Source organism: Ixodes scapularis, unplaced genomic scaffold (genome assembly GCF_016920785.2).
Source record: "Ixodes scapularis isolate PalLabHiFi unplaced genomic scaffold, ASM1692078v2 PGA_scaffold1__304_contigs__length_218370807, whole genome shotgun sequence".
Lineage (NCBI taxonomy): Eukaryota > Metazoa > Arthropoda > Arachnida > Ixodida > Ixodidae > Ixodes > Ixodes scapularis.
This window is the reverse complement of record NW_024609846.1, coordinates 46,536,858-46,564,269: the sequence shown is the minus strand read 5'-3', so window position 1 is coordinate 46,564,269 and position 27,412 is coordinate 46,536,858. Positions and strand designations below refer to the sequence as shown.

At 46.7% G+C, this 27,412-nt stretch overlaps 1 protein-coding gene across 1 annotated transcript in view; it reads right to left on the bottom strand.

Moving 5' to 3' along the window:
- Window positions 1-6,829: 6,829 nt before the first annotated feature.
- Window positions 6,830-27,412, bottom strand: part of LOC8031173 — a 122,158-nt gene continuing 101,575 nt past the window's right edge. Inside the window, exons 2-3 of the mRNA XM_029990507.3 lie at window positions 10,513-10,840; window positions 6,830-7,958 (exon numbers count right to left, since the gene is read on the bottom strand). Of these exons, the coding sequence (XP_029846367.2) occupies window positions 6,909-7,958; window positions 10,513-10,782 (1,320 nt within the window). The 5' untranslated portion in view covers window positions 10,783-10,840 and the 3' untranslated portion in view covers window positions 6,830-6,908. The remainder of the gene's footprint in view (window positions 7,959-10,512; window positions 10,841-27,412) is intronic.

Here is a 27,412-nt window from a genome sequence, read left to right as displayed (position 1 = left end):
ATTCGATTGATACTTCTGAGATATCTCCGCCTCGTTGCTTGCGCCTGTTCATTTTTTCTTTTCTTTTTTTGCCGCTACAAGATTTTGTTTTGCAAACTAAAAAAATCAAACTTGCCTTGATCGTTCTTATAAACCAGGGGAATAAAAAATTTGTCATGCGTGTATTCTGCGCGCGTTGCGATTTGCCATGCTTGATTGTGGAGAGCTTTGGGTGGTATCGAATGCGCTGCATAGACCACACACTTTTGTGCTCTTCCGGTTTATCGGAATTATCGAGACAAGTTTACATTTCTTGGGGCAGGGTGTGTCACGAAAATGTTTTAATAGGAAGTTTTTCGTGAGTTCTGCTTCTTTTGTGTGCGCGTGTAAGGTCCTGAATTCTCAGCCTTCTTGGATTCTTAGTAGCCGCTTATATGAAAACTAAAGTAATCGGAAAGGGGGGATGTTTATCGCGCTCTTTGCTCTATGAATTTACTTTTTCTGTAGCACTGACGCCATACGCCCGCTCCGCTACCCCTTACTGCGTCATGATTCACTCCCATGATGTCGAGATTTCACTGGGAAAGCTACGCCTCGTCGGGAATCGGCTGCGTGCGCCGACGGTTCGCTGCGGACTATACTTCGTTCAACCTTAATTCCAGCCGCAGCCGACGCTACGAGCTGATGGGACCAATCAAAGAGCGCCAAAAGAGCACTACGCCTTATTTCTGAACGTGTTCTACCATTGCTGAACCAATGATAAACAGACAGTTTATGGTGACTTGTGCTTTTGAGGTTGATTCATTGGGGCCGTTAGCACGTCGCGTCGGTCGCGTCTGAACTTAAGCTGAAACGAAGTACGAGTATAATCGACTAATCACCATTCAGCGCCGACATGCGCCTGCTCTGTCAGAAAGAATTGTTTATGTATTGAGGCTTTAAACACGCGCAAGATTACAGCCGCCATGGCTTATCTTCGCTTGTCTATACCCAGCCAGTAAAAAGGACTTAGGCAAGCCTCCAGAGAGGCCAATGCTCGGCAGTAGGACACAATGGAATATAAAATGGAAATAACCTATCCTGTTGTGGTAACGATGAAGTTAAGTAAGCAAAATGAGAGGAAACAAACTGAAGGTCGGTTATGGCTGTGCCCACGCACAGCTTCTTGAACAGGGCATCTGGAGGCCGCCATGCCTCTGCTCGTGCGGGCAAGTGCGTGCAATTGCAACCTGGCCAAAGCTTTGTTCACGCGCACTCTGCAGGTGCACGCAGGCATGGAGACCAGTAGGACGCCGTGCTTGGAATTGTCTATTGGAGCCATATATGCTAACCTTTTGCCACATGTTTTAAAATTTTCCTACCTATGTTCCCCTTCCCCCAATGAGGCCATGGCGCCACCCTTTTGAAGATAACGTTAATCCTCATCATCATATTGATGTATAGCTCAGGAGCGCACAACACGAGAGCGCCGACGGGAGCGCTGGAGACACTAGAGCGCCGGGACAGAAGCCCGTGTCACCAGACCGCATGTGCGCGCTCTGGAAAGTTTCGAGTATGCTAGTCGCGTTTATATTAGCGGCGAGATGTTTTGGTGGCGCCATCCTATGGTTCCCCCTTGTGACGTCATTACATTGCAAACAACAAGTTCGATGGTGTTTGTTATTAGCATGGTGGAAGCTTGAAATCATTGCGCTCGGAAACCAACACTGCCAACACCGTCAAAATTAAAGTTCTTTCATTCCTCTTATTTCCGTCAAAGATAAATCCTTTTCTGACGTCATAGTCAGCGTTCGGCCAATCGTCGAAGGTTGACCAGAGCGACGCTTTCGGTCGCGCATGGGGCTAATAGCTACCCAAGAAGTCACTGCTCAATCAAGAAGGCAGCTTTCAAGGGGTTGAGCTCTGCAAGTTCATCGGAATTCTTGGGACAGTCCTTAATGTCTATTCGGGCCACTTTCTTTTTTGTCTTTTATTAACTTGTTTTCCTCCCCTTTCCCCTCGCACTCTTCCGACTTGCCGTTCGGCCCCCTCCGTGTCGGTTTCGTGACGACTCGGCCCGCCACTGCAAACGTTTGCCGACCCCCCCCCCCCCCCCCCCCCCTTATAAGATGTTGTATAGAAAGAGGAGAGATACGCGCGCTACATCGTGATCTACGTAGCAGACGGCTAGAGGGGCATATCCGCAACCCGACGCACTCGCAAAGGCGCCATTTATTGAAATACCAAGCTCAGCATAAAACAAGAAAACAACAAATCTCATAATATATATTACGTAGGCAGCGCAGTATTCAATGCAAGACACGGAGGGGGTCAGCAGCAGATAAGGCCATAGAAGAGCTCCAGGCTAGACTTGCTGCATTAGAAAATAACAAGGCGGACCCAGTCAGTGTTGAACCGGCCCTAGTCCCAAAAGCACTTACAACCGAAATCGCAGCCCTTCAGGCCTCTAGCGAAGATGCCAGCAACCGACTGCGCAGAAACAACTTGCTCTTCATGGGGATTGATGATTCACCAGAAGAAACTTGGAAACAATCCGAAACAAGGTTGATAGCATTTTGCACAAGGCAGCTAGGTTTCAGCCTTGATGCAAATAACATTGAACGGGCACACCGCTTGGGCAAGTTCGCAACGAACAAAAACCGTCCAATAATTGTTCAGCTGAGTCGATTCAAGGACAAGGAATCGATCCTGGCATGCGGGCCGAAACTAAGGGAACCAACTTCGCAATTCGTGAAGACTTCTCGGCGGCAACGAGAGTAGCACGCAGCAAACTTCTTCAGTTCGCCAAGCTAAAGAAATGTCCCTTCAAACTACGGCTCGATAGGCTCTATGTAGGCAACGTATGCTATATATACGATGCCAACTCGGATTTAGTGATCGAATCGCGGAGCTAACTATGCAATACCCGGAAAAACTGCACCGCCTCCGCAATAAAACATAAACCTGAAAAGCGATTGCAGTTCTCTGTCCTCTTCACTAATATACGTAGCGTCATGCCCATGCGGGATGACTTACACGGCCTCATTGACGATAGCGCAGCCGACATTATCGTCCTCACAGAAACCTGGTTAACTGAACACATACATGACACTGAAATATTTCCACCCCACATGAACTACAATATCTATCGTCATGACCGGCGCTTGAGAAGGGGCGGTGGCGTCCTAGTTGCCATAAAAGATAACATATCCTCCTTCTGCATCAACCGCGATACTAATCTTGAGCTAATGTGGGTATGCGTCACATCACCTATTTCCGAAATAATAATCGGAATCTGCTACAGAGCACCCGACAGCAACAATGACTTCACTGATAAGCTGCGCAACGCGCTCTACGAGCTTAGAAATACTCGCCGTAAAGCATCATTCTTCCTTTTCGGCGATTTTAACTTCCCAAATATCAACTGGACAGATCTAACAGTCGCAAACAAATCTGCAGAAAATGAATCGAGAAAATTTCTCGACCTAACTCTTGATTTTACGTTCACTCAAGTCATCATGCAACCAACAAGACTCGACAACACACTTGATCTTTTATTTTCTACCACCCCCGAACATATTCAGAACATCACTCATTCGCCAGGGTTAAGCGATCATCAAATGCTGTACATAACATTGTCGCTTCCCATTAACAGAAAAGCGCCTACACAAAAGTTTATTAAAGACTATAAGAGAGGAGACTTCACATCCATTAATCATGCACTGCAGGCCTATTACAATGACTTTAGTAGAACATTTAGCTCTAGAAATATTGAAGATAACTGGAATATATTCCGAACCAAACTCAACGACCTCATCAACATATTTATCCCGACTGTCTGTGTTAAATCGGACAGAAACCACCCCTGGTTTAATAAATCTCTCAAGTCACTAAATAACAAAAAGAAACGCCTCTATCGAAAAGCTAAACAAAGCGGGCTTACCCAACATTGGGATGCCCATGGAATCATTTCAAGAGAATATACCGCAAATATCAAGCGTGCCAAGACAAAATTCCTATCTGATGACATGCCCTCTATCCTTCGATCTAATCCGACTCGATTTTGGCAACTTTTATCACCAAAATATCAATCGCGATCACTGGAACTAACCGACAGCAATAACGACCCAATCATCGACAGTGAATGTGCAACGGCCCTAAACGACTTCTTTGTATCTGTATTCACGACTGAAGACCTTGACAATCTACCTACACCTCTTCCGGTATCGAGCCATATCATGCCACCTGTAACGATATCACCTCTTGGAATAACTACGCTAATTAACAAACTGAAGCTTTCATCGTCAGCCGGGTCGGATAATATCAACCCCAAAATACTTAAGAACATCGATGTAATCGCCAGCTCATATCTTTCATTAATCTTCTCGCAATCCTTGTCTTGTGGCCGCTCTCCAAAAGATTGGAAACTTGGGAAAATAGTACCAGTCCATAAACATGGTAACCGATCACTTGCATCCAATTATCGTCCTATATCCTTAACGAGCGTCCCATCAAAACTTTTGGAGCATATACTCAGCACCAACATAATCAACCACTTGCACTCGATCAACTTTTTTTATTCTCACCAACACGGTTTCCTAAAAAATCGCTCTTGCGAAACCCAGCTTGCCGAATTCACTCACGACCTACACATTAATATGAATAACAATTATCAAACAGACGCCATATTCCTAGACTTCTCCAAGGCTTTCGACCGAGTTCCGCATAATCGCCTCTTCTCTAAACTTTCAATGCTCGGTATTGACAAAACTATAATTTCTTGGATTCGGGATTTTCTTACGTCGCGAGTTCAGTTTACCATTGCTAACAATCATCAATCACCCCTTGCTAACGTAACATCAGGCGTTCCCCAGGGAGCAGGGCTCTCCCCACTCCTATTTCTCATATATATAAATGATCTTCCGCATAACATCGACTCAAAAATTAGGCTGTTCGCAGACGATTGCGTTGTTTACCGACCAGTCGCAAACTGCTCTGATCATATCACCCTGCAGAGGGATCTAACAAGAATTAACACTTGGTGCGATCGTTGGCTTATGCCTCTTAACTACGAGAAGTGCAAACTTGTATCATTCACGCGGAAAAAATCTACTCTTTCTTACTCATACTCACTTGATGGCGTTTCAATTGGCTCTACTCCCTCATACAAGTACCTCGGTATCCATCTGTCTTCCACACTTTCTTGGATTCATCATATCGACGTCATCACTGCTGATGCTTCGCGGACTCTCGGCTACTTAAAGCGGAATCTAAAATCAGCACCTTCTCACCTAAAGCAACTAGCGTACACTACATTCGTCCGCCCCAAACTCGAGTACGCCTCGTCCATCTGGCATCCATCACAAGCTTACCTCAGCGACAGTCTGGAAGGAATTCAAAATCGTGCAGCCCGATTCATTTCATCAGCATACTGAGTAACGGTTAAGAGTTGAGCTTGTTGGTACATACTTGTAGTTATTTCAGCTTGAACTTTAGAAATATCTAGAACACAAAGACAGAAAGGACAGCTGTGTGTCATATCCTGTCCTTTCTGTCTTTGTGTTCTAGATATTTCTAACAGCTGTGTGTCATATCCTGTCCTTTCTGTCTTTGTGTTCTAGATATTTCTAAAGTTCAAGCTGAAATAACTACAAATATCAGCATACTCCCGCGACACCAGCGTGACACAGCTTAAACTTACTCTCGAGCTTCCACTGCTCTCTGACCGCAGAATAATCTCGCGATTATGTCTCTTACATAAATTTTACCACAATAGCACCAACTTACCTAACTCCCTGATATCACCTCCTGACAGAATTTCGTCACGCCTCAATCACAGCCGTTGCATCAAACGCATAACAGGCAAAACGTTAGCATTTAATACGTCATTCTTTCCTCATGCCATAACTATCTGGAACTCTCTTCCTGAAAAAATCATCCTTATTACTGACCAATCCGCTTTTCGCCAATCAGTGACTCCACATATCCAATAAATTTTAACCATTTAACCTGTATTACCGTGACTATTGATTTTACATCAATTTTTGTTTGTTCTATTTTTGTGTTTATATGTTTTGTATTACCCCACAAGCTTCCCCCCCTTATGTAATGCCCCACAGGGCCCTTAAGAAGAAATAAATGAAATGAAGACTTGTTGCCCGCCAAAGTAGCGGAGTCCGTTGAATTGGTGCATGCCGTAGATTTTTGAACAGTTTAATATAGATTTAGAGAGTTACATCCTAGTATGGCAGTTGCAGCATTCCTCGCCCTCACTAAGGAAAGTGCAGAGTTAAAAAAATCTCGAATAGAGGGGAGTTTTATGCTAATATACAATATACAGTAATAGAGACGCTGCGGCTTCGTTTGGATGCCGGCTAACTGAGGCAGCCTGTCATAAAGAGAAGTTGTATCTTTTGTGTTATACTCGTAGCTGCAATGAAATTATCAATGTTAGTTACAGTGCGCACAGACGAAATTCCGGTTTCCCGCAGGTAAATAAACCAAAAGGAGTGTGTCGCGTACTCGGGACGCGGATTTGTTTTGTTTTTGTAGAACGAGGAGAAAGAACATGATTGTAAACCTGAGACTGGGGCAGAAAAGAGAACACAACAGAATGTAGTAAAAGAGGAGGCAACATCTCAAACTCAGCTGCAAAGTTTATTTCGAACACGCTTTATATACCCCATCTCCCACGCCGTCTCCACACAAAAAAAAAAGAAATACACACTCACACACAGGTCAGGGGAGATAAGAGAAGGTTTACCCAAGTGCCATTGTCCTTTTGTCATATGTGTATTTTTTTTTTCGTGAGGAGTAAGAGTCGTTTCATCCGTTATATATTTAATCGGTACGCGTTTTTTTTTTTTTTTCAGGTACGCGTTTTTTATCCAGGCAGTAGAACATGTTTTGCTCCTCTCGATATTAAATTATTAATCTATCGAAAAAAAGTACTACGGCTCCACGTGTAGAAAAAAGTGAAGTGAATCCTCATTAACAAACCCTTTGCATTCGAGCTCGTTAACGGTACTGAACGTCCCTGTTCCACAGCCAACATTACCGCCTTGTTTTGGCACCTGGAAAGTCGGGTTGTCCGAACATTTAATTGCATCGGTTACATCAATCTTTCTTTTCGCTTTGTCTTTGGGATGAATGACACCGAGCGTGTAAATCTTGTTGAAGGGCCATTCCAGCTTTGAATCGTTGACACCTGGATGGATACGCATATACAACCCCAAAAACGTCTGCCCCTCTTTTTGTTTGAACTGGATACAAAGGCACACGTTATATCCACATACATACTGGAAGGGGCTGTCAGTTAGCAAACTTGTCTCTAATGTCTTCTGTTTTAAGTCTTCCCAGCCTTTAAAGTACCAGTGAAGTTTTTTGGGTCCGCAATATCGAAGTACGTAATTGAATACACCATTCATAAGTTCTTCGCTTTGTGCTCGTAACTCCTGAGCCATGTACGTCTTCATTGTGTCTTCAATGGTAACTTTTAGTTCTTTGTTTGCCGCAGCAAACCCTTGAGTTTCGATTCTGACCAACTGCTCTTTGGTGTTTCTGGCTGCTTCCCTCGAATCTTCCCGGGACTCTTCCAGACAGAGGTTCAGACCGGAGAGATGGTCAGAGATCTTGAGCGTTGCGTTCTCCAGTTTCTTGTCTGTTTTTCTCTCTAACGTTCGGACATCCTCATGCCACTGGTTGAGGCTGGTTTGAAGACAATAGAGGTTTTCGGATATCTTGAACATCTCTCTTTTCAGTTCACTGCTTGTAATTTCTAAATTATCATAATTCACGTTTATATAATACGGAATGGGCACGGGTGTAGTGAATGCAGAACTGCAGCCGGCTTTACAGTGACCCACGAGCTCAGTCCTTAGCACTGATGATTGGCACCGGAGGCAAGGCACGACGTGAAACGAGCACTGCTTGTAGTGATCCACGAGTCTGGAAGCTTGACCTATGAAGTCGCAACCATTGGGTGCATTGCCGCAGGCTACCTATCAAAAAACCAAAAAAAAAAAAGAGTTGAAGACATGTAATTATAATCTGAAAAAAAGAAAGGATGGAACAAGAAGCTAATATCCAAGTTGGAGACCGGAGGGATGCTGATAAAGTTTGGGGAGTTGTTCACATTGATTGCTGAAAACAATGAGGAAAATATAACAAAAATTATATATCATTTATGTGTTGTAAGAATATGGTAAATACTTGACGTGCAAATTGTTTTTAATAAAAGTGGGCTATAAAAGTGTTGCGTGTTTTTGGACAAATCCGATAAAGTCCAGAAACAAGCAAAAAAACACTCCCCGGTAAAAGTTTCTTGAATTCGGATTTATCCGAAAAATTCCAAAGTTAAAGGTCACGTCGGCCAAAAAACAAAAGTTCAGTTTTCTACGAGTAAGTTCAGTCAGAGCACAGGTTCAGCGGTCATCAGGAGAGGCCTTCTCAGATTCCTTCAGAATCTTGTAGTGTCGACAAAAGAACGTTCGTCGCCTATCCCGTGAGGGTTCCGTCAGGACAAAGGGGCATTGTAATTGTGGGTCACAAAACGAACCACTGTTTTGTTTTACATATTGAACTTCTTCGAGGAAGGACGGGTTGTGATTTGATACCAGTGAATGCTATCGACTATTAAGGCTCGTTCCCACAGTTGCGTTGGAGTGCGACTGTATCCACTTGCGTCTCGTTAAGACTGTTTACTTCGAGCTGTTGCTACGGCAACCCTTGCCTCGAGCCAATAGAGAGGCGCTGTGCGGCACGACGCAATGCAGCGCCACGCAGTCTACGCACCTGTGTGAACGAGACTTTACATGTCATAGGAGGGACAGTTGAGGCTTCTATCTCACAACTCCACTCCGCGCAAGTCCAGAGAGAAGAGGTAGAATTGAATGAAAAGAAAAAAAGCCCTGTACCGGCCATGTGAAGGAGTTCATTGATTTTAATATGTCTTTTTCAAGTTTTGTCGTGGGACAGTTACTAGTGCTACTAATGGCAAAAGCGCCAATTTCACATTGTACACTTGGTTACTTATAAACCTAGGGCTGAGTTGTACCCGCGGTTAATATATATCTTTATTTTTAATTTCGAAAGTTTGGACACGTAGCAATACTATACTCCCTACTTCGGAGAATTGGGAATGAAACAAAAATAGACTTCGATATACTTTTACTTACAGGTTTATCATGAGACAGTTACCCTAATATCCCGAGAGTTGCCCTACTTACGATAGGTAACCCACCCCTATTTTTGGCTTCATTTGCTATTTTCTTTCAAACACCGAAAGATAGCCCACTCCTAGAAATCGCAGTCTTCGGATCAATGATGGCCTTGTTGTAAATGCGTCTAGTTAGCTATGGCGGGATTTAAGCGAATAGTGCTGACTGGGAACTACAGTCATCTTTGCTTCATTGCCCCTTGCCGGCATAACAAGTGACAAAAACACATGATGTAAAAAAAGCAATTTTTAAACTTTCCTTAAAGGGGCGGTGCAACGATATTCAATTGGAATGTTTTTAACTTTACACGAGCTTACTGCCACTAGTAGGACTCAAGGATACTCGCACGCAACGCCACTGACCAAGAAACTCCTTTGTTGCGCTGTAATTTCGAGAACAAAACCGAGAGTTTTCATTCAATCTCTCCTTCGCAACACCTGATGACGTAACTGGGCGGTAGCAGTACCGCCCAGTGACGATATGTGAATGCGGCTCATAGATTGGACCCGAGCATAGCGTGGACACTCGATTTGGGCTCGTGATAATCGATAGCTCGAGAAGCATACAGGTAGTGTCCTGTGCCCAATCGCTGCAATGACAACAACAGCCGAACCATAACAATGTCTGGAACTCAGCGCGTATCCTGTGCCTTGCCAACCCCAGCGCATGGCTGCGATCAACATTGGCGTCATATACTCGGCTCCAGATCATATGGCCGCTTGTTCTGGCTGCGAGTTGAGGGGGTGAACGCTGCTCGTTTTTCTTAATTTTCTTCTGGGACTTCGATTGCGTGTGGTGAAAAACGAACGGGTATTTCACAGGTCATTAACGTCAGGGATCCATTCTAAGCGGTGTTTGCGCAAAATGCAAAAATCCTTGCATCGCCCCTTTAAACACACACCAAATGTTTTCCCACTACTTATTTTCACCCAATTTTTTCTTGATTTGGGCTTCCCCCAAGAGTTTACGGTAGTACTACTAATGGCAAGGGTGCCAATGTCACGTGGCACATGTTTTTTCTTATAAGTCTAGGGTCAGAGTTATACCCGCCAGTTAAGATATAACTTTATTTTCAATTTTGAACATTAAAAAACATAGCAAAAATAAACTCCCTATTTCAAAGAATTGGGAATCTAGCAAAAATAAACTCCGTTAAAGTCCAATTATTGGGCACTAAATAAATTCCAAAAAACACCCTCAGAATTTTGCGAGAAATAAACTCCGAAAACACGCAGTCCTAGCCATAAAAAAGAAAAAAATATTCAAGATTGAAGGACTTGTAAAGTTTCAATACTATATCTATAATTGCTGCAACTTTTGGTTTAGGTTTACTTACCGTATGCTTCAGCATATAACCTCCCGAGATATCAAGGTGAACAATGTTATCGTCGGCGAAGGGTTCTTCATCCAGTGGACAAGTACTACCTCGCCTCTGGGACTCCTCGTGACATTCCAAGCAGAGCGTGTGCTCACAGGGCAATCTGAGAACAGTTCTCGACACCAGGCCACACAGGGAGCATGCATTGTGTGCAGCGGATGACTCTTCGAAGTACAGGGGCCTCCAATCCAGAGTGTCCGAGAATCCGGATATGAAGATGGGCCTCATCTTTAAAAGGTCAAGATATCCGGTCACAGTTGTTTTTTGCCCGACGACTGGAAGTAACCTGGAAAATGAAGGGACCTTGACCTCAGAACCAATCGCGCCTACAGCGCGGGGAAATGGTAGGGACGCCCCCGACATGCAGCTCGTGCATGGATTCCCAACATGGGGTCAGTATAGATAACCTTAATGGGGCTCCAAGGGCCTTGAGACAACACGGGAGAAGTGCATGATGAACGGGGGACTTCCACGGCGAAATGGGTCTTTACCCAACCTTCCTGATAAATAAGTCAACACTGTACGCACGGTTGTGTATTTTATTCTCGAATCTGGCTTAGGAATGCACATATCCATCCCCGCACCCCCATATCGGGAAACTAGGGCTGCCATGAACTCCTTCCCCTACCTCCATCGCCCGAGGAATAAACGGGTTAGTATTACTACTTGATAGTATTCTGAGGTTGTGAAAATAGCGTAACCCCTTATGATGTAATTACTGGAAGCGCACACAGCACAACTTTATTATTGTCTATTTTATGTGTATTTGATGCAAAATTATTTTGGTATAATGTAAGGAAACTAAGCTTTGAACATGATATATGGTCGAAAACAATTGGTTGCAAAATTATATTTTAAATCTCAGGCCGGCCTATCGTTGTAATCTCGTCTTCTTCCCACACCGACGCATACAGCTCCCAAAGAATATCGCACACTGTATTGAGAGGCACGCCAGGTAACCTGCTACTTCGTAAAGAGGGCTTTACTGCCCTATCAGGACTGTATATTTGATGGCTATAGACCGACACGCGGGCTTGACGTCACGGAGCTGCGGCGGCGCTGTGATCGCGCCGGAGCCGAGGGGTGTGGGCAAAAGCGCACACGTTTCGCATGGGCGTCATAGCGTTGCAGCATGCCGCGAAGCTGTGTTGCCGTTAATTGCACCGAAATGTACAAGAAAAGTAGCGGAGTGAGTTTCCACAAGTTCCCGGCAGACGCTGAAAGGTAGAAGGTGGATTATATCTGTGGATCGAAAAGAATGGTCGCCTCGTGCGAACGACTGTTTGGGCAGCAAGCACTTTCTTGAAGGCAAGTGCGACTTGCATTTCAATCTTCTTCCCGAGGCCGTTGTCTGATCGAGACCACGCGGATTTGGTTCCCATGGTGTTCGCGAACAGAGCACCGGCCAAGCGCTCGTCGGAGGCTCGCTACGCCCGTGCTACCCAGCAGAAGGGGATCGGCGACAGAACGGCAGTGTTGTAAGCGTTACCGAAAAAAGTAACGAAATACGTTACTCGTCACTTGCAAATAAAAGGTACGCATTACTGTGCTACGTTATCTAAAAATAAAAGGAACGCGTTACCGCTACCGATAAAACGTAACGCACGTTATTTCTGCGTAACTTTTTAAATTATGATTTAACACGTTTTACGGTTTGGACGATACAGGTATGTATAAGCTCATATATCAAGAAACTTTATGTTCATGCAGAAACTCAACATAATTACTTTATCTCTATTTACGGTTTCGCCTAAATACCCACGAGAAAAAACGCTAAGAAAAACATGGCTTGACGCGTAAAAACACAGAAAAAATTGAAGTGTAATTTCTTTAAGACTTGGGAAGTAGTAACGAGTAACGTTACTACGTTACTTGAAATAGTAACGTAACTATGTTACCCATTACTGTGTCGAAAAAGTAACGAGTACACTCTAAGAAAAAATGGAGGAAAAAAGTAGCAACGGCGCGTCTTCCTCCCTTCTACTGACTCGCCCCCAAGCGGACACGAGAAAAGGGGGGAACGAAACGTTTTTCTCCTTCTCCAGGCAGACGGGAGAAAGCTTTCGCCCTCCCGACTCATCTTCTTTCGGTTTCGTTTTTCGAGCAGGTCGCGCACGTTGTCTAATAAATAGCTGTTGAGTTGATTGAGCTTCAGCGGCAGCGAAGGCCGCCTGTAATTCCGTCTTCTAGTCTAAACGTGCAGAACATTTCGGTTGAATTGACGTTTTTTTCACTAATTTTATCAAACGAGCTAACGAATTAGCCGCTAGAAACAGCGAAGTTTTGGAGCAGTGCCAGCTGCGCCACACTGGGGTATGGCCGTCTCCGGATTGTGCATGGAGAATAGAAGGGTAGGAGAGGGCATGACGTCGGCCGCGTAGTCTCCACAAGCCATGCTCCCTTGACGCCTCGCCTCTTTCTCAATTTCCTCCTTACCCACCTCACTTGCCATGCCAACGTGACCACATCACGTGACCGTGGCTAGCCTTCGTCTTGCTATATGCTACTAGAATACACCACAGTCTAGCCTTTGATCTGATAAAACCTACCGGACGGAGCGCGCGCAAGCCTGCAAGGAGCCCTTCTACAATCAACCATCCATCTCACACGTGACATGTCACGCGCACCAATCGCCAGAGAGATCTGCGGTCACGCTGGGCACAAAATCGTTTAAACTTTTTATGACTAGGCTTCACCAATATTGCAACGTGCCCCCTCCTAGTACTTCTAACCTCCTTGGGATTGTGGGACTCGCGGGGCACGAAACTACAGTCTGCTACAGTCGCTACAGTCACTACAGTCACTACGGTAGCGAAACCACGCGGAATTGTGTCGACGTTTTCGACGTTGTGGAAACCGCAGGAACTGCGTCCAAGACAGGCAGGTTTTGCTGCCGGCTGCCCGGGTGCCATCCGTGCTGAGTTCGGTTCTGTTTTCCGATGCCGAGTGCAACCGGCGTTCAACGTGGTTCTGTATTTGTGCGTGTCAGCAACATAGCTGCAACATCGTGATGGCAGTGTTGTGGGTTGTAAACAGAAGACTGGCATTATCGCCGATGTGACCGTGTGTTCGCGTATCAGTGGTGTAACAACAAGATGAGATCGTAAACTGTTGGGCATTGATGCCACTGGTCGGGCCGTGATCGGAGGGGACGGGGTGTCGCAGGTTGACATTCCGCTTTACATTAAAAAGTTTAATACCACTTAAGGGATTACGTGCAATCGATCCACGTGCGGATAGTCATGTTGGAACGCTGACCTGAACAGTAGAAGCTCCTATCACTATCGTACAGTGGCCAATGTGACTGTCGGAATTGTCTCGTCCCCGAGAGTGATTGCGCTCTGGGGCAAGGATTGAACAGTACGAAATCGTGACGGAAAGTACGTATATTTACAGTATGAAATTTCGGCATAAAAAAAAATAGTAGGTAAAATCGAAAAAAAAAAAGCTACCCTTTATTTTGCTCTTTAAATATACTACGGTCCCTGGAGAAACTGCCCTCCAAGTGGCGCGCTGGGATGAGCGCTAGAAGTTTTCGGGCTCGCCACGGCGTAGCTCCGTACACTTAACACCTGCCGCAAATCGCGGCTTTCACTGCATTCAAGTTGATCGAAAAGCGATTTCTCAGCCCGTGAAGCATCACTTCCTGCAGCTGAGTGAATATCCACTCTACAGAGATTAATTCAAGACGGCAATTGCAGGTTTGCGCGAACAGCACAAATAGAAAAACCAATAGAAATACAGGCTACGACGTGCCGTGTGGGGAAACAAACTCATGGCTTCGAACCGCATTGGAGCGGCTTGATTTATTGGCTTTCACATAATTACGGCATGATCGAGCGTTTACTTTTTAATAAGAGATTCATCCCCTGAGCCATTCAAAATAATCTCAGAGGTATGACATTGCTGGGAAAAAATCAACATGCTGGAAATATTTTTTATTGCTTAGGGAGTCACCGAAAAGTTCCGTACGTTCAAAACGACCAGTATAAAAGACGGAGACGCAGAGCGCGGTGTAGTGTTCGGGTTAGTGTGGTGTTTCGTTGTATTGATATTTCTGTGTGCCTTGTATGTGCTCTATGTATGTTCACCTGATGCTTGTAGTAAGCGAAATGTGTGTATAGTAGAGGATCCCCAAGAGTAGTAGTGGCCTGAGAAAAGCAAATTATTTTTTGTAGAACATGAATTGCACGGTACCTAGCGCTATCTAGCTTAGCTACCTACAATTACTCTGCTTGACCTCGCCATCTGGTGGCTAGAGATTCAACCTTCTTTCACGCTACGCGATAAACAGCGGCTTCGAGTTTGTTCTTTCACGAGCGGCTTTTGGTTTCGCGGATTGAGTTTGCCTTTCTCCGTGATGTGCGGTCGACGAAGGAATTATGACTCGAGGAACACCAAAGGTAAGCCGCAAAGTGCACGAAGTAACTGGGTATCGGTTGTCTCCGTTTAACATCGCTGTGCTGTCGACGAGAAGACTGAGTAACTGCTTTCGAAACGCAAGTTTCTGTACCTGTGGGGGGGATCTGGCTTCGGAAATAAACATGAGGAAAGCTCGTGTTACGCTTTTATTTGCTGCTGCTCTCGTCCCGTACAAGAGACTTAGCGTCCTCGTCAGGCCTTATTGGGCTCGATTTGCTCGATTCGGGGCCGCCATATTGAGATGCAAGCGACGGAGGAACTTTGCTCCCCTGCTTCGGGGACGAAAGTTTCTCTTTTTCTAAAGAAACATAGGTTACAAGACCGTTCCTCCCCTAAGGGAGGACTATCTATGCCCTTTTTTCTAAGAGTGTAGGTTACAACGTTACTGGAAAAAAGTAACGCATTCCTGGTAACGCCGTTACTTGTAACGCGTGTTACCACCAAAACTGCAGAACGGACAAAGCATTACTGCTTGTCATTCCTTGTGCTCATGAGGGTAGGAAAATATCATACCTTGACTTCAAGACGCTGTGTGTATTTATTTACTTAATAAAGCACTTCCGCAGACCCACTGTCTGCCGATCCCGCCGGCAGTGCGGAAACCGACTCGAAGTAATCGTAGGCCTCCAGAGATTTGCACGCCTGCACCGTGTCAACCGTAAACTGGCTGTGCAAAAAAAAAAATAAATAAATAAACGACGACGTGAGCCGTCGACTTCGGTGGCAGCAACTTCACGTTGGAATTCCAGCAGGCCTTGTTTACGGCATAATGATCCTCGTCGTCAACGCCGTCCACGCACAGTTTGTTTCGATACCGCTGCCGTTCAGGCTCGGGTAGCGAGCTGAAATAGTCGGGCATAGCATACGACATGCGTTGTCAGGAAATACGACTCACAAATAAAGCTAGAAGCGTCCCTACAACGTCAACAACGAGCGCACGCCACACAACCCAATGGCGAAAAAAGAGAGCCGGGGCGCTTTTGCCCACATAGCTACCGCGCATGTGCGGCCTTCCGGCCGTGTTGGTAAACACAGAGCCGTATACAGGGAGAGTTGGGTCAGTCTATGATCTTGCAGGGGAAGAAGTGGCCGACTGGGCTAACGCGTCTCAGCTCGGGGCGTGGAGCGAAAGCTTGCGTTGGGAACCTCCTGTGTTCGATCCCCGCCGCCTGCCCGTTTCGATCTGGATGAGTTTCTTACCGACACGCGTTCGTGTGATCACTACTGCGCAGACTTGGACGTAGTTCAACCACTCTACTCAAACTACTATAGTTTAACTACTTTTCCGAGTAACTTGGTAACTTTCAATTTCAACTTTATATGGGTAATTAGTAGTTTAATTTAACTACATTTTTCAGGTAACTCCTACTCAAATTACTAACTACTTTCGAAATCATACCCTAATTTTTTTTTTTTTTTTCATCCCAGAAGTTTGGGCGCTGAAATAAATAAGACGCTGCCAGATTAACGAACAAGGGGCCCTTTTACATTCCGTTCCCACGCACTCGGCAGCCCTAGAAACTATCACAGGCGTCCTGGGGCCAAGGTGGCGACGAGCAGCCAAAACATAACACCGGCGCGCACGAACGAAGGCAGAGATGCTTCACAAGCCTTGGTCGGGTAATGACCTAATCCGGTAATGCACGCAGGTGCCGCTCCTCCAGCTGCAACCGTAAAGACGGGGACACTACAAGAGTTGCTGTTGTTTTCATGTTGTGTGCCTTTAGTGACTTCTGACTCAAGTGGTAGGTTCCACGGTAGGCGCCACTGGAACGACCTCGCAGCTGGGCGCCTGTTCCCATGGTCGCCTCGTCGTCAGCGCATACTCCCTTGCAAAGCCGGGCTCCCCGCGCACAAACGCAGACACGGATAATCTGTTCATGGGAGCACGTTCCCACTTTTAGCTGCAACTGTACGAGCGACGATGCTTGTTCACGTAATCCTTCGCGTCCTTCCGACCTTCCACGCCAGGGAGACCTCCTCTATGTTGAAAACGTTTTACTTGTCAGGCGTGTCAGGCGCGTCAGGATACCGTAGTCGCCGGCGAGGATTTCGAGTCACCCTTGGGAGATCCTTTTGTTGGACCGAACGTCAACGGCGAAAAGCAATTTCTTTTTTTTTTCCAGTGCTGTTGCTATAACACTGCAACGAAACGCGCAGTCGTCCGGATGATCTCATCGTTGTGGCGCGAGACTTGATCCCTTGACGGTCAGGTGCACTCGCTGGGCGAAATCTCCGAACGTCGTGAGAATAAAGAGGGGACAGTCATAACAATCTCAACTTGCCGAAGAAAAAAGAAAAAAAGAAGAGTTTGTTATAAAAGACCCTCTAGCCGAGGCAAGCCTCATATGTTTCTTCATGGGCACCAAATATGCCGACACTCGCATACCCGACCCTGCACAGCCAGCTTCTGAAATTGAACGCTGCCTTTGCATCCAGCACCACGGTGGAACGTCTTTTCAGCTTGACTGAGGACGCCATTAGAATGGGAGGGGGAAACTCTCCGATAAACAAATTTGAAAGGCAATTGCTTCTGCGAGCGAATAAACTATTTTGGAAGCCATAAAATGACTGCATTTATTTCAGGCTCGCAGGGTTTTTCACTGATCAAAACTGCTGTTCATTTTGCTGCCACAAAAATATTATAAGTAACTTTGAAAGTAACTTGAGAGTAACTCGCTATTTTTTTTACAGTAGTTAGTAGTTTACTCAATTACTATTACAAATGCGTAATTTCTACTCTACTCCAACTACCTTTGCCGTCGATACTCAGTAACTTAACTTAACTACCTTTTTTGAGTAATTTGTACATGGCTGCTACAGCGTGATGCACGTTAAAAACTCCAGCTTAGCGGTTGTACTGCACTGGCTAAATTTGTCTTCTACAGCTAAGAGACCGATTACCCGTTGAGGCGCATCTCCATCAAGGCTGTATAAACATAAAAAGCAAACCAATTTTTTTTCTATGATCTCGCCGCCGTAACGCTCTCCTCCCAAGTGAGCCAATCAGCACGCGGCGTAGAGCGAGAGGCATGAGCGCATGCGCGTGAACTCCCGGCTGCTCCCACCTGAGTGGGGAGGGCCGCCATCTTCGATGATTCTCAAGGCGGAATGCGTGGGATCGGCATCTAAATCTCGATTATTGCCTTTTATATCGCTCGCTCTGGCAAGAAAATGACATTCTGTTATTCCTTGGTGGGTTAAAAAGCTAATAAATGAAGATTTTTCGGCGTATGGTCAAAAACTTTTATCCAGGCGAAAAAGAAGTCGGCCTGTAGCAGACGACGCGTAGCCTCAGCAGTGCTCTTCTCCGACCTGTCTCCGACAGCGTTGCTGAAATATGGCGGTCGTCTCCTCTTCAATCTCCCCCCTTCTTTCTCTCTCGCTCCTTCGGCGCTCTCCTCCCTTTCCTTCACTTTTCTCCTCTTCGGCGCCTTCGTCGCCACACCCACTGGCCAAACTCTCCCAATATGCGGCTCTGGTTAAACAGAGTCGCTCCGCGTGCATTCACTGGCGGCCATAGCTGTGTGCGCGACTGCTGAGCGCGTGCTGATGGCTAGCTTCCAGAGTTCTTTTGCAACGCGCATTCCACACCGTCAAAATGGCCGGTCTTAGCAGCGTATTAATGGGGGCTTGTTCTGAGCATGCGCTCTAGACAGCACCCAAAACTTTGGTGCCCAGTGAATACTCCTTATACTCATAGCTTTTGCAGTTCAGCGAAGCATCCAACAGACACTGCGAAGGTACAAATAAACATAATGGTCATTGTGTTGTGCGCGAGCCGAGTGTTGTGTGGGCGGCCTGACTGCGAACGCGCGGGGATGGATGATGCTGGCAATCGCTTGACGCATGGACTGCTGCCGGGCCAGCAAAGAGAAAGCGAAGAGAGTTACGGCGACGACAGCGGTGTGACCTGAGAAGGAGAAGGAGAAGAAGAAGACGAAGCGCGGTGTGTGACGACGGTGCTCAAAAAAAAAGGCGGTGGCAGTGTGCGAGGTTGACGGCCGTGGTTCCCGGGCTTGAAAAAAAATTCGTCGGGCTCCCAGACCGGGAGTTACCAGGGTTCCTCCAAACCCTCCAGCGCCAACCCACTAGCCTGCCCCTATACCGAGACGGATGGAAAACGCACCAAGGGATCGCTGACGTCGAGTCCAGGATAGCTAGGTTCGGCATTGCACATGTACCTTTTTTTAGTACACGGAAGTGACGTCATCACGTCTGATTGGTTGGAAACAAAAGTGACGTAATTTCCCTAGAAAATAGTGGGCGGAGTCGGCAAAACTGGGCGGAGTCGGCTACCGGACGTGACAACAAAATGACGTTTCGTTTTGTACCGAGTACGTTTCAAAAGGTACTTGCTCGGAACTAGGTGTCATTGGCAGCATGTTTTCGGCGGCGAGGCGTCGCCGTCTCGTCAATTCGACTTTTTCTTTAATAGAGCTTTCTTTTTCGCCCGAAAGGCTGTGTCGGGAACACCGCGATGCATTCGAGCTCCCGGAGGAGATCTTTCGGAAGCAATACCGCTTGCCCAAGATCGTGGTGCGGTGGTTGTGCGACGAACTTCGCGAGGAACCGGAGGTGAGGAGAGTGCGTACCTCGAGGACGGTCATGACTGTGGAGCTTCAAGTGTTGTGTGCACTGCGCTTCTACGGCACGGGGAGCTTCCAAGGCATGGTGGCGAGCGACGAACACGTGGCGCGGGACCAAAAGACAGTCAGCGTTGCGGTCCGCGCCGTGTCCGTCGCTATCGTGCGTCGTCTCGGGGTCCAGCGTGGCTGGATCCACTTCCCCGAGACACCGAGCGAGAGGTTCGACGCGGAGAAGGGCTTCAGGCTGCTCGGCAGGATACCCGGCGTCATCGGTTGCGTGGACGGGACCATGGTCTCCATCATCGGCCCGTCCAAGAACGACCCCACCGTCACGAAGGCGGCGTACTGGTGCCGCAAGTACTTCTACGCCCTCAACGTGATGGTGGTAAGTACACTCATGTTACGTTGTCAAAACGCGCCCCAAATCTGTAGAAAAAAAAAAACAACGTATTACCGATACGGTTTAAGTATGCCGTTTTATGACTGCGGGCTGTGGGGTCTCACGACTGCGCGAGCGTGTGCTCTACGTAGCATGTGAGCCGTGAGACGCTTCTCCCAAAAATAATACTTGTCTGTTAAAACGTGCAAGCTTCCGTAAAAAAAAACAAAAAACATTATTTTTGTTTCAAGGTAGTTAGTTGTACCTTGCATCCAGGAAGGTGTGTTGACATGCATGTGTCAGACAAAATAACTTAAAAGGTTCTGAAATTGCGACTGCTTTGTGAACCATAAGTACAATCTACTACTTGTGGATTCAGGTAATTACATGTCAATATGTCTCTCACTTTCAGGTGTGTGACGCCGACTGCCTGATAATGTGCATCGACCCACGGTATCCCGGGTCGGTGCACGACTCCTTCGTGTGGCAATTTTCCTGGCTCCGAAGCCAACTCGAGCAAGGGCAGGTGCCACGCGACGGCCGGTTCCTGCTTGGTGAGCATACTAAATTCATTCCTTACGCACACAGTGGCTCCCACTGCTTGAAAGCCACAGTACCACACGTACTGTGCTTGTTGTGAGGCACACAGACACAGTTGCTGGAACTCCTTGAAGTGAGACAACACCCAAAGTTTGGCCATTAATCTCTGTTTATGTCCACATAACTCCCACACTCTGCAGGCTACGAAAGCCACACTACACCAATCTCACGACAGTGATAGACTATGCAAGGCATGCGACCGCAGTGCGAGTCGCTGTCCGGTTCGGCCCACTCACTGTTACTGTCTGCCTGTACCCTCTTGCTGGTTGGTTTTTGCATGAAGTTGGAGCTCTTTCACTGATACCTGGGGGCTCGCCTGGTCGCTTTGACGGTCATCAGTTTGTACGGAATGGGATCAATTCCTCCTTGGCCACTTGGGGCTCGCCAAATCTGTCCTCGGGTCGTCTCTGTCCCACACACTGGATTCTTTTCCCTGACCCTTCATCTTCGGTCTGCCTATATAGCTCCTCCTATTAGACCCTCCGTGTCCCAACAGGACCTGACTAATTTCCAATCTAACCACCCCCTCTCTTTTCCCCATCTCCAACTCCACCGAGGATTAGGAAAGAGGTTCGTCGAACTGGCGCCTTATCCCCTTGCTTGCCAAAGACAAGGCCAGCGTGTTCTGCTCTGCCCGTGCCTAAGGTCACGGCCACACTCCCAAAAGCAACAGAGCTTTTATCTGTCGGATGCAAGGGCCTAATAATGCACTTGCATACAACACAGCACCCCTAAGGAATCGTGCACACATCCCATACAACCCACCAGGAAAACACATAGTTACATGAAATAACAGGGAGTTTGCAGGCAAGCTGGTGCTAATTAATCAAAATGTAAACTGATACTGTAGTGCAGAAATATTAACAAACTTTTAAGTCACACTTAAGTTACATTATAATTGACATAGTAGCACACAGCTGTTTTTGCTGTTTTTTTGCCTTTCATTTTAAAAAGAAAGAATGTAATATGTTCCATCCTCTACATGTGCAGGTAACAGCGGCTACCCCTTGGAGCCTTGGCTCATCACCCCTGTCCCCGGGAACCACGCGACCTCCACCGCTTGCGGCCGGTTTAATAAGGCGCATTTCTCGATCAGGTCTGTTGTGGAGCGCTGCATCGGGCTGTTGAAAAACAGATTCCAATGTCTGCAAAGGCACCGGGCTCTTTATTACCACCCTTCAACAGCCACCGCCATTATTTCGGCATGTGCAGTGCTCCACAACATCTGCCTTGCATCGAGCGAGCCAGAACCGGAGTCAGACTCCGACCCTGAAGAGTCAGAGTTGGAGTCTGAGCCGAGCTCGGACGGTTCTGAGCCGAGCTCGGAGAGGTCAGCGTCGGCTCCCGAGAGGCTGGCTCCTGCCGGCCCTCCGGTCGGCCTTCCGGTCGGCCTCTCGGACAGGGGGAAGGCTCTGAGGCAGCGCCTTGTCGCCCGGTTCGGAACCCGCCGCAGACGTGCCCGTGCGGAGCGCCACACGCAAGGGGTCCGCCGCCACGACGGTAGTCCCGACCCCCAGGGACACCGTCGGGAAGCCCCTCAGCGCCCTCGCTGCGGTGGTGCCCAGCACGGACGCCGCCAGCGACAGGGAACCTCTCGCCACCACGACTGATGTCCTGACCACCAAGGACCCCGTCACATCCTTGCCCTCAGTGAAGCCCTCCCCGTGGAAGCCGTAAAGTGCACACTTCGCTTCCTGCTCCACAGTCATGGCCGTCCACAAGCTTCATACTCTCTTCAGCTCCTACACCTTGTGAAGTTCGTCGCACAGCCAGCGTGCTGCCTCCGGATACGTGTCGAGTGCATCGCGGTGAAATCGATACAGCCTTTTTTTATTTTTATGAGCAGAAGGCACGAGACGCAGTCGACAGTGACAGAAAAGGTTCGGAGGTTTAGTTGCCAGACCAACAGGTCATCTGGATTGCCCCTGCGAAGAACTCAGAAGTAATTTAGACTACCTCTAGAAAGAAATGCTTGCTTTTGCAGAGATTGCTTTCTAAGTTGCTGATTGAACCAGGGATATTGTTGTCATGGACATTGTTTCATTTTACAAATGCTTCAAAGCGTCTTGCCTTCTGCTCCATTTTATTATCTCTTTTATGGTACTTCATCAAAGTTAGGTGATTGTGTTATCTCAAGACAGTGCACATGTAGTTTGTTTTGAAAACTGCTTTATTTCTTAAAGAAAAACCTGTGACTTCATGAATAAAAGTGTGATAACATGAAATGTAATATTTCATTCTTGGAAGTAAAACTGAGCATCGACTGGAACCATGTAAGCAATTGGGCAATCTTAAGTATATATCACAGATATATTGTTGAACACTCTGGTCTTATTTGAGCAGAATAGTTAAATTTCGAAAGGAAAAAAAAATATATATATTCTCTGACTAGCATACCACCATATAAACACTGGACCACTTTGAAAGAATTATCACAGATGTTGCGCCAATCATTCTTATTTGAGCACAGCAATAGCAAGTTCTCGAAAGATAAAAAAATTGTTTCTGACTAAAGCAGCCGTCACTCGCGCGCTCCCCGTTGGTTCCGCCGACCCCTCCGCTGCCCCCGGCACACCCGGATCCTCGTGGTTCGACATTTTGGTTTGAAGAAGGCGCGTAGCGCACATCCCGCATAATATTGGAACAACTTTCTCTCCAATTAATTCTTAAATGTATTGCAAAAGGGTACAAAAAAGCGGTTTGTTTTAACAACGCCCAAAAGGTTTTGATTGTTTTTCAATACTTTTACCTGTACTAGAACAGATGCGACGGCCAGCGACGCACAGGATTGGTTGCCGTTCCTTCGCTAAACGCAGGAACTGCTCCCCGCGTCGTATTAAATCCTACCCCGTATCCCGCGCGTAGGGACGGCTCAGGGAATGCGTAGCTACTTCCGCTCGTCGGTGGTTGGCTCCGGACGTCGCTGAAACGGGTGACGGGTGTCAAGTTTGCTATGACGTAGCGGCGTCAAAGTGGGCAGAGCCGCCACGTGAGTGTTGCTAGGATACGCTCCTCCTTTGCATTACGTCACTTCCATGTACCTTTTCTCAAATTTCCAACCTAGCGATCCAGCAGGACGGCGTTCGTTCCCGAACGCCAGCATCGACCTCCCTCATCAGAAGGCGCCTTCACCTCACAACTACTATTCAGCGAGGAACCTCATCTCCAGCAACCACTCCCCGGTGAACACTCTTTGGGAACTTGTGCAGTGCATTTATGGTGTGCCTTCATCGCATCCTTTCATTTTTTATTTATTTAGTTATAGTGTGTTGTTCGTTGTGGAAAAAATGACTTCGCCTTTTCTAACCACTGGGACCAGTTCTTAATGGTCAAACACACGAAGACTAGAGCCATGAAAACATAACAGTTATAATTACCATCTTTAGTCTGGTGTCTCAGAATATTTAGGTCTCTAATTTTCAAATCTTCCTTCAGTAATTGTTTAAACGGATCATAAATTGACACTGAATTAGAGAAAAGACGAAGTTTTTCTTTTCCATATATATTCTTTTTTTTCCTTGCGGGGTCTCACAAATGTGTTTTCTGCCTGAAAATTATTTTTTAGCCTATTTTTGAGCCGCGTTATTTACGCAGTCTATCTCACTTGGTTTCTGTATTTCTTAGTGTTGTGACTTTGTTCTACCCCAGTTTCAGGGTTTACTATCATGTTCGTAATTATTGTTCCTGTTTTTACTTCCGATCACTTTTTAGTACGTCTTTTGTTCGTCTCTGGCGTGTCCGACTAAAAGCTACTATGTCCCCCAGATGCTATACCCCTTCAATAGGTTATCCTTTTTCGTGCGAGGAGATCGTTATGTGTTCATCTTTAGCCTCACATTGTTAGGCAAAAGAAAAAACTGTTACCGATGCTATATGAGAACTAAAGGTAGGTCGTTTGCGTATTTCTTACCTTCTTTTTCTTTCGGAAACTGACTGATATATGGTGGATCAAAATGTTTTAAGACACTAAATTCCAGAAAACCTTGACAGCTGTCTGTGTAATACCTAGGTTGACTTGATCCAAGGGAAGTCGGTTAGTTATAACTAAAATAATTTCAAGATAAAACATTAGGTCTGTTCGATTCGGCCAGAAAGATCTGAACTAGTTCTGTCCGAGTTCAAAGGAGTGCAGGAGTCGTGCAGCGGGGGCGCAGAACCAGTGCAACCGCCGCGCTAGGACTGGCGCTGTGATCGGCTTTCCGAGCGGAAGCGCAGGATGTCGTCTGCATCTCTTGGCTCTTGTTTCTCCTCGCCACGACGTTTTATGCTACATTTAATTAGTCGCGGTTTGATGAGACTATTCGTGTTTTCTTATTTTAAAAGTATAATAAGCGAATCTTTTCTGTGAATATTTATTTTCGAGTGTACTAAAAACGTTTTCTGCACGAAATGTTTCTGTCTGCATTTGTAACGACTGTTCGGTTCCGGTAGTTTCCGTAAGCGTTCGTGTCCTTCCCATTCATTTAGCAATAGTATGTTCACTCCAAGTCTCTCGAGTTTCGCATTTTGACGAAAGGTTCGCGGCATCAGGATGATTTTGTGTCGGGAGTCACTGGCGGCAGCGCGCGGTCGGTAGCGATCACCATCGAAGACGAAGGCCTGACGATAGCGTTTTGGTCAAGACAGTTATCGACCGTAACTTTGGCGTCAAGCTGAAGCATTTATTCTGATTTTCAAGAAATATCAGCGTGGAACTACCAAGCCAATGCCGATTCTCGGCGTTTTCCTCAGGCCGGTCGGTGGGCGTTCACAGATACCAGCGGACAAAGCATGCAGCATCATGCTCAGCTACGGGGCAGGAGAGGGCCAAGGTAATAAATCCCAGACCTCTACAATGTATCGGAGTCGTCAGTATTCATCCAAGAGCAACTGAGGGCGGGGACTATCAAGAGTGCAATACCTTTCCCGTGTCTGTAAAGAAGAATATCAACACTTTGGATCCCCACATAGCATCAAAAAGAAACAATTTACGTGAGCCAATATTTCAACACTTACCGCAGGGAGCCTAACCTACACGAGCAGGTGCCTCAAACGCTTTCGAAATATTATAATCAATTAAATTAATACCCACGGTTATAACCTAAATTCCGCGTCCACCGCGGGTACGATATTATCATAAATAAGAGGAAACGCAACCTCCGTATCGGCGTTATTGTTACACATCGCAGACATATGAGCAAGAGCTGCGAAAAATGGCACCATGAGCAGAGACGCACGTGGAGTGTCGTCTGCTATCGCCACCTGCTCTTGTCGTCTGCTTCTGCACCGACGCTGAACTGACTCCGGAGCCGATGCAAGATATTGAGGAGCTGGGTCTGAACTCATTCAGAACTGAGATGAATCGAACTTGCCAGTGCAGCGGCCGTACAACTTCCGGTTGAATCGAATGCACCAGTTCCTGCACTGCTGAACTAGTTCAACCAGTTCGGGCGGATCGAACAGACCTATTGTCAAGACAATACTCCATTCACCGTTAGGCTGAGACTTGAAGCTTCGCCTTCAGCGCCAGCTCGCTGGCTTCCGCAGTGCTTTGGTTGCGCGTGCCTGCGCGTTCACACGTGTGTTAGCAAGGGCTGGAAGCTCGCGCTAAAGGCGGAGCTTCTAGTCTCAAGTTGAGGGTGAACGGAAGATAGGTTTGGACTGTCGCTCACCGCAACTTTAGAAATTTGTTTTCTTGAGATTCATAGACAGTGCCGATTGATTTCGCTTCGAGCAAGCCAACCCTAGTTAGTGGGCAATGATGTAGGAATGTTGCATCAAAATTACCTACAAGTTTAACATAATATGGAATGGAGTGGCCACAGTGTCCTTGAAATGAGTTTTGCTGATTGCGATGCCCCTCTATTATTCTCTTTTAATGTGAAACCATTAACTGGTCTCATGGTGGGAGCCGGCGTCATCAGCTTTGAAACCCTGTAAAATGGCACCTTAATTAAACCACGCGCAAGCCTAACCAACGGCACCTCTTACACTTCAGTCCCATTCGCTGGCGCGCGTCGACGAGGCTCCCATCGGCCGCTGCGCGTTGGTTTCTGTGATGTAATTCTGACTGTGTTATGGCACTGTTGCGTTATCAGTGATCACCGGGTTCGCTCGCCTCTTATCTATTGTACGGCGCGTGGCAATATATACGCCACATGGATTAAACCAGTGGTTCTCAAATAGGGGTCTGTGGACCTTTTAGGGACCGCGAAGGCATTCTAGGGATCCGCAAAGCCTTGCTTCATCAGTCAAGCCCAGCAATAAAAGTTGTCTTTTTTCAGGTCCAGAAGAAACCTTTCAGTTTTCGGGCTAGTTCTCTTGTGTGTATGTCAATAAGAGAAGCCTGTTTCGCACTAGCCCTTAGTCATATCCATTTATTAAATCATTATTATATTTAGCCTATACCTTTCCTCTCCCCTGACCACGAACGGGGCCCTCCATCATCTCCACCAATCCACAAGGGGTCCGCGAAACATAGATGGTTGAGAACCACTGGATTAAACCAAGGGGTTTGTTCTGCTGGGAACTACGTTGCTGTCTGTCTCTTCCTCGTTCCGCAAGGCACACAGCAGTTTGAACGATCGCTCACCCGATGGCGCTGCGTGTCCGCGAGGCAGCGGTTCCAGCGTTCTACGCCCAAGGTCAGCGTGTTGTACGTCGCAGATTAGAGAAGGGAGCGAAGAGCGGCGTGTGTGCTTTCGCATTTACAACTCATAAGAAGTGCTCAGAACACCTCAAGCCTTTTTTTTTTAATGAAATGCACATGTCACGCTTGTTAATTTCTGAAAAGTAGCAGTAGTCATGCCTTAGAAAAGGGGAATACAAGGTTAGTTTTAATACTTGAAACATACACACGACTTCAGGCATCTAAAGCTCTTTCATGACA